Source organism: Sphaeroforma arctica (assembly GCF_001186125.1).
Source record: "Sphaeroforma arctica JP610 unplaced genomic scaffold supercont1.173, whole genome shotgun sequence".
NCBI classification, from domain to species: Eukaryota; class Ichthyosporea; order Ichthyophonida; genus Sphaeroforma; species Sphaeroforma arctica.
The window spans coordinates 116815-125068 of record NW_014040385.1 but is presented as its reverse complement, the minus strand read 5'-3'; the positions used below and the strand labels follow the sequence as shown (position 1 = coordinate 125068).

The 8254-nt window shown below is 42.8% G+C and overlaps 2 protein-coding genes across 2 annotated transcripts in view; one reads left to right on the top strand and one right to left on the bottom strand.

The window, feature by feature from the left end:
- Positions 1-1492: 1492 nt before the first annotated feature.
- SARC_03420 (hypothetical protein) lies at positions 1493-5058 on the top strand. The gene is made up of 2 exons (XM_014302802.1): positions 1493-2339; positions 3067-5058. Exons 1-2 carry the CDS (start codon positions 1752-1754, stop codon positions 4297-4299), a joined length of 1821 nt encoding a protein of 606 aa, XP_014158277.1. The 5' UTR covers positions 1493-1751; the 3' UTR covers positions 4300-5058.
- Positions 5051-8254, bottom strand: part of SARC_03419 (hypothetical protein) — a 5103-nt gene continuing 1899 nt past the window's right edge. The window contains exons 2-6 of the mRNA XM_014302801.1: positions 7933-7992; positions 7411-7488; positions 6723-6880; positions 5861-5951; positions 5051-5696 (exon numbers count right to left, since the gene is read on the bottom strand). Coding sequence (XP_014158276.1) covers positions 5572-5696; positions 5861-5951; positions 6723-6880; positions 7411-7488; positions 7933-7992 — 512 coding nt within the window. The 3' untranslated portion in view covers positions 5051-5571. The remainder of the gene's footprint in view (positions 5697-5860; positions 5952-6722; positions 6881-7410; positions 7489-7932; positions 7993-8254) is intronic.

Below are 8254 nucleotides of genomic sequence, written 5' to 3'. Positions count from 1 at the left end.
GTTAATACAGTACGCAAGAATAACTTAAGTCTTCTATGGCGCGTTTCATTCGCGCCTTGCTTTTGCGGCGTATATGGCACACCTTTCTTATGGCATATGCCTGATACGAGTACTGGCGATTCCATTACGTCATCGCAGAACTCACTACCGTTATCAGTGCACATAATACCTGGCCACCCGTGGTCAGCAAAGACTTGACAACATAATTCTGCCACGGTCTGCGTATTCTTATCCTTTAATGGATATAGCAAGTTAAACCGTGACGCCACATCAAAGAAGTGCTAAAACAAGATACTCCCGGGAGGCTCAAGGTCGTAGTCTCTCGAATCTCGATGATTTCGGTCAGTAATTGTTTTATTTAGTATAAAACCCCCCAGAAAAACCTCTAAAAAAAACTTGCGCCAGCCGCGCCATGTTCAATTTAGGAGGCTATGGTCGGTCGCAGTAAAAGTGACGCGCCAAAAACCATCTTACAGTTCGAGTTTTCAATTCAGGCTTAAGTTAAGGCGATGCTGACAGGTTTATACACGTATGTATTTCTAGTTCACCAAACCTGTCAACGGTTTATCTTCGGCAAGAGGAAAAAAATACAAATCATATTGTTTTTTTTAAAAACAACTATCCCAAAAAACCCAATTTAAATTTGGGTTTTTTAAGAGCCCGTTTCGAAAAAATATTAGTAACAAAACTATGTATTTGATATTTTTTACACTTTTAAAATTGTTCTTTTTACAGCCTTCATAGAGGGGGGTTTATTTTTCCACAGAAATCCAGAGTTCCAGACTCCAGACTCTCAGAGTCCAGACTCCAGACCACACAAATACAACGCTTTGGTTTTAAATATACAAACGAATTCGCATACGCTTTGCGTTTTGCTTGTATATTTTTTTATACCATAGGGAAGGCACCATATGAATATACTGTGAAGATCTTGTAGCAACTTTTAAAGCTTAACGGAAACGTAATCATTTCTACACGATTATATATATATAGATATGTGTTGTACTATTTAGGAGGCTAAATACGTGTATTTATTGAGATTTGTCAGTGGTCGCAGTCTTTAAGAATAAATAAATCTCGTACATATTTATTTAGTAGTCGTTTTGCTCCATTTTCAGAAGGCTGCATAGGCGTTTTTTGGCAGAAATTCAGACCACACGTCTACCAGAGAAAGAAAAACGGGTTTTTAAAAAAAAGAGGAAACGCTTGCGTTTTTTAACAGAGCCTTCTGAAAATTTAAATTGAACAACGGGGTTAACTTTAAAAAGAAATCAAAACGGTGCATATTGTTTGATTTTCAGAAGGCTAAATATGTGCATTTGACGAATTGAGACCTGGGGGCTGGGGCTGGTCACTGCTGGTGGTTGGTCACCTTTTTTGGTTTTTGGGTTTTTTCAAAATACAGCAAGACAGGATGTGTTGATTTGTTGAACAGTTTTTTTATGATATTTAAAAAAAAACTTGAAATACTTCGTGGAATACTTCAGCTTGTAAATGCGTAGCCTTCTAAAATACAGAGAATACTACATACAGATATGGCTGGAGGCTATTAGAAGAGCATAGAGCCAGTAACGTTAGCTGGGATAGTAGTTGGTTGCCGGCAGTGCCATACGACGTTTCAAAGTGATACAAATTATCTGTTAGCGACAACACCCGTAGTACTTTAAACTACTTTCTAGTGTGATCAAGTCTTGGTATATTCATATCGCCTACTTGACAGGTGTGGTTTATAGTGTAAAACTTCGGCAGGAATGGTGCAGAACACCATGGCCAGACGAGAATGCGAAGTAGGAGTTAATGATGACTCTCCGCTTGCTCAGTTGGCAACAGCTAGTGCAGCACTCACACGGTCCCTTACTACGAGTGCTGTTTACATCAATCCTAGGCTGGTTACCGGGGAAGCGGTAGGGCCATCTCTCAGAAGTACTCGCTCATTCCGCGAGGGCCCTGTCGAGTCTCGTAGAATAACTACTAGTGGGAAATTGGACGCACTCGAGCAGTCAGAATGCGACCTATTTGAGTCACTTTTGCCGAAGGCCCCGGCAACGACGAGTGCTCCAACATCTCCTGTGACTTCTAGTGCAGTTAAAAAAAGGTCATCCAAGTCTACCCAGAGGCCTGTGAGCGTGTTGGTGGATAATTCTGCTCACAATCTCATACACACACAAGCGCCGTCTGCAACTAGTTTGCTTCTAAGGTTAAGTGCGGCGGGCCAGTCGATGGTGGGCGGAGACGATGCGAAGAACAACTACGCGAATCAGCTTCTTTTTATTCTGAAATATCGAAACAGTAGCGATGCGCGAGATTTCTTTAGTTTTTTGAGGGCTGAGCATAGTGAGGTATGTTTCACATTTTTGTGCTCCTATGGTCAGTATTGTTGATAGTACCATCTGCTGGATCTGGTCATGGACCCTATTAATTACCTAGATTCTTAGTGGATCCCAGTAAAGCTTCTCGTACGTTTGGCTGTCATTAATGTGTATACTGCGCATTCGGTCCTGTAAACGTTGAAATCGGATACAAAATTCTACAAGAACGTCGCTTTTTAGCAGTCGCAAGTAAAATCGACTAGATTCTTGTATGAATGCGAAATGCACAGACGCTCGAAGCTGGTCTGAAGGAAAGGTCATACTGCTTTCCTCGTGAGGTTGGTCGTGTAATTCGGGTGGCGGGCATGAATAATTTCTGTAGTATCTCATCCGTATGCGCACCTCCGTATTATACTGATCTTCTCTGCGATTATATTTGACCAATACAAACGTAGTAGTTAACCTCTCTCATGTACTGAATTCTTGTCTGAGATTAGCCGTTGTGGGTTGTCCTTGTTTGTACCACTACTCACTGGCGCTCTGTAAGGTATTCAGACGTAGAGAGTATATATATAGTAAATATCTGGAATAAGATTGTAGACCACGACAAAATACGCAGCTTTCAGTACTATGCGAATTAACTCACAAATTCATTCACGTAGCTCTTTGATATATGAACTTTTAAGGATACAATTGGCGGCTTTGTCTCGGAGGCGTTCTCACTGCTCATTCATGCGGAAATTGTGAATATTTGTAGGAAATCCTGCTTTTCTTTTGGAAGTGTGAGGATTGGAAAGAGCACTACGATAAGGTCTGCAAAGGCAAAGACGTTCTGCTGGTAAAACTCTCTGCTATGGAAATTTATGAGAGTTTCGTCGAAGCCGGTTCAGAGTTTGAGATCAATCTTGATGAGAAAGATAGTCTGTGGATACGGGAGCAACTTGCACAAGGACTCTTCCCATCTTATACTATATTTGACGACGCTCAGCAGTGTGCATACCGTATGCTATTAGAAAATAAGATTACGCGATTTGCAGAGTTCAAAAAAGGGCAGAACAAGATAAAGAGCAACCGGAAGCACAATTTTAAATATACCGGATTCAAGGCGCAGAAGCCACCCGCATGCGCGAAGTGTAAAGATCTGGTATTTGCCAATGTAGTGCGATGTTCTGGGTGTCTCATTGTGTGCCATTCAGCATGCGGGAAGGAGGTGATGCAGATGGGTCTGATATGCACGGGTGAACCCATACGCAGGAATAGCAACATCTTCGAGGTGCTTCCGGCGACAAACTCAGGGAAGGCGTGTAATATCTTGGGAGGTATCCCTGTAGCTCCTATAAGCGCACCCAACAAATTTCATAGTCAATTAATGGGCGAAGAAAATCGCTCTGCCGTACAACGATTTGGTAGCGCAGAGGATCTCCTGTCGACGAAGTCAGATCCCGCATCTCCCTCACCAACTACGCCAGTGGAAGGTATGGCCGACAGCAGAGGCATGCGAACATCAAAACTGGCGGCAACCAATTTCATCAATCAGGCAGCGCCGGTGAACGAAGGGAGGGATTCATATATGAGTGTCCCCGCCGCAATCGCCAGGCGGGCGTCGTGTAAGCTACTGTCCGATTCGCTGGACACGTTCAAAGAGGCGGAGCATGCCCCGTTGAGAAAAGCTCTGTCTAGTTCGTTGGTCAACTATGACACACCTAAGGATCTTATGCGCACTCGCGTACACGCAAAGCCCAGTGAGGACCCCGAGATGCAGGATATATATGCACCGGCTAAGGCCGCGAAGTTTTTTGGTGTGATACCCACTCTCGTACCGGCGAATTTGGAAGGCAAACCTTTCCAGATGCTTGGGTCGTACGGAGAAAATCCTCCTCTACACGCTGGTAGAAAGGCGACGAAAATACTTGGAAATAATGAGGGATTCAAGCGAGGTGATTCATTGACTCGTACGTTAACTACTGGTATTAATGGGTTGGATATGTAATTTGGATATGACATTCAATCAAATTTTTACTTAGTTGACGGACACGTGCCCATGATCGGCAGTGGTCCCCTTGCCGATTGGAAGACAGTCCACGAAGATTGGAGCGAGCTGCTCACTTCAAGGAAACATCGAACACGTGATACTGTTCAATTGTCAAGTGCAACTGCTCGATTCGAAATTGACTGTTGGGATTGCATTCACAATTTTCATGAACTCAACAATTTCCGTCTTTGCGCGGCATTGGAAAGGTCAGGCAATTAGCTGTGCGTGCGGAAACACTGATTAGAATGCGTTGGCCTTGTACATATTGGCCATGGTATATCACAAATGACTAGCAGTGATAGAACGCAACAAATTAAAAAACGGCCAAGCGGGAGTCTGTGTAAGGTCTCGTTCCTGAGTGGCATACACACCGAAAGCCCTGTAGAGAGTTGGACGATGGACACGGGTGGGCATGAATAGGATTGAGTATGTTGACAAGAAAGTGTGGCGCCAACAATTGTGTCTAACACATCTTGTTCTACTACGTAGTCGGAACGTACTGGACCTGCATGGAGCTACAATGTTCTAATATATAGTGGGTAGTTGCTATACGAGTGACGATATAGAAGATAGTATATTTACTTATTTGTACTTGGACGGTGCGGGGTACTCTTGTTCTCCGTATGCGGACAGGTTTATGGCTCAGAACATATTTTAAAAGAATGAATACTTCAAAGTGTATTTAGTAGTAACAAAGAATAAAACGCATCAAATACCTTGACACCTTTTATTTTGGATACGAGGCGTAAAACGGAGGCATTTATCACTTAACACCCTGTGCTCATATGTCGAGTGTGTCGTATAATCGTGCTTGGGTCGCGCTAAGCGCGGGGCTTAGCCAGAGGTGCTCTACTACTGCAAATAGCCGGTGGATGATCAGCCCGTTCTTGTCCAAATCGTAGATGTATAACTGCACCATATGACGGCTTTTTCTTCCCAACTGCTGCCTGATGCGGCATCACTGACGCGCCCCTCTTATCAGAACATGGAAGGATAACAAGTATGATAAACTGTCAGCGGTATAGGTTAGGTAGCAAGACACAACTGATCCGAGCTATAGTCACATGGGCTTCGAGAGTGTACCTCTCTGGATACAACTACATTCTCATACTCGCTAGAGTACACAGTATTTAGTGCTCTCCGACGAAGGTGCAGCCTTGGTATCAAGATGACTTAGGGAAAGCCCAGCACTAACTTATCCGTGTCACAATACTACCACCTCGACCTGGTCTATAGTATTTTGCTTTGCTTCAAAGCGGTCATGTATTGGAAGGCCATGTGTCGGTCGCCACAGTCCTCAGGATCCAAACCCACCGTCTGGAAATCAGTTACCGGGAACACCTCATCTGTAGAAGCTGTTGCAGAATCAAGTAGAGAATATTGAAAAGCTGCCTATGCGGTTGCTTTCGAGATATATCATGAAACATACAGCGGATGCTGATTGAGGTATCCGTGTTCGATCAACACCCACCCGATGAGCGGCAGAAAATAATAATTTGCTATTGGGGCTAATACTTACGAATGGTCTGTGTACACCGGAAGATCATCGTGTACATCTCGGTCAACAGGTCGACGCACTGCGCTTGAGATGTGGACGCTCCATATGCCATCTGCAGTTGAAATCGGCAGGAGCGACTCGGTGAGTTATATTAGCGCATACATATACTTCGTGAAGTATTAGTATACACATTTTTGAGCTTTTAAACCTTCACTTAGCCTCTGTTTTGCGAGTCCAAACAATGTTCGGTAGAAATTTAGATCTTTTGAAATGCAAATTGAGAGCTGCATCGGATGAATCATATCAGTGTCGGTTTGTTCCAACACGCATGTATGCGAGATATATCGCGACTGAACAGAATCTCACGCCTTGTCGACAATAGTGAAGAATATAGGTAAGCTGATGGGATGCTATTGTGCACAAATGCATATACGTACACATAAAGCTCACAGATACACATACCACGTTCCTACCGATCACCGACATCCATGGTCACGCCACAGATAGTATGTTGAGCTATTGCACGTGAGTACAAGCACTAAGGAGTATAATATCGTCGTACATCGGGAATGTCGAATAAATTTGAAGATTAACGTTTGTACACAGACGCGGCTAAACAATGAGACTGAAAACACAGGGGTTGATTGGCAGCAAACATATCCGAACTGGGCGGCTTTAGTATGATGTGTAGCCCACTTGCCCACATCGTCATGGACACACATAACAAAAGTCTCACGACATCACTGAAAGCACAAGCCCTTGAATATTATTAAACCAAGTAGTGATCGACGAACCATATGCAGTACCCATTGATAAAAATAATTACACAACTGGTGATCCAAACGACAGCACATCCTCACAATGTTAAATGTTTATCACACACCCGCATGATGATACCGCGATCTTGACTGCCCACGACAACCGACCCGACTTCAATGGTGAAGTCTCCAAGATTAAACGAGATTCCTTCCATCTTGGCCGATTTTCTCTTCACCCAGTTCTTTAGTTTGATAATAATTGCCTCGATCTCTTCGCTGGCCTCTGCGTAACAGGAATCCAATTCAAATTCTTATGAGAACAATGCCAGACAATGAATTATCAGAGAAGGATGTTTAAAACAGATCTCTGACTCAGATACCGAAACAAACGACACGAAAGTGCATATGTATCAGCTGAGGGTGGTATAGAACGCACATAAATGTACTGAAAAACAAACGGATGCACTATCCACCACGTGTTCGAGTGGATCAACTGAAAAGTGGTACAGCCAGTTTATAGAACAGACGATATGCAACCTGGTGAACTATACGCAACTTGCATATATGAATCAACTGAGGATGGTACAGCAAACTAATGGAATGTCCGATATACGATCCGATAAACTATACATCACTTGCTTGATCGCTGTAGGGCCTATGGTGGATATATGAATCTTTTAGGCAGTAAAGTGTCAGTTACAAAACAGTCCGTAGCTGAAGGCGTAAGGCTATAGAACGATACAATTACAAACAGAACGAGATATGCATACAGCTTGCGAGGCGGCAGGGTGCAAGATTAGCGGACGTACATACCCATCAACAAATTGCCGGAGAGTGTGTACCGTTTGTTCTTGATGTGTGAGAATTTGGCCGTGTGCATGGTTTTCGGGCCTACAACGTACAGGATTCAAGTGATAGATGGTGAGTTTTAAGCTCTGCATCGATAAGAACAGGTATCTGTGGAGCGTGACTATTGCCGATGCCATTTCCAGACTCATGAAGTAGTCCTTAAAAAAACACGAATATGAATGAATCTAAGTCAGAGCTTAGAGCCTAAGTAAATCGATGTATACATATCGTCTGTATAAGCTTGATGATAATCCGTCTACGGATCAAAATGAAAGAATTAACATGTATTTACAAATTACTAAAGTAAATATATAACTATACTATTTGTATCGCTTACAGATACAGTTATGAAAAGTAATCAACCCAATTCAGATACATGAACACTCAAATTATGTACAAGTATTCTTGTCAGATACACATTAAATCTAGAGCGAAAGCACTGGATGAACAATTGAAGTCCAGAGTTTTCTGTAGCATCGCAAATACCATATTGCCAGAGATCGCACTCGACCTTCCAATTCCCAGCTCGTTGACCGCAGAGTGATTCTGAGCACAAGTGAGGGGTTTTTTCATTAAATACAAAATTATCTCAGCACTAGGATTCAATGATTCAAAAGAATGACTTTTCCTTCGTGCTTCATATAGCAAGTGATCCCGACACACGGATTCAGACAAGAAAGAAAACTCACCTGATTATACTAAAAGAAAGAGTTTATATTCACACATGTATACGTATGGAGGCGAAGATATAATTGAATACAATCACACTCACACACGCACAGGAATACGGACTAGGGTGTCATATATA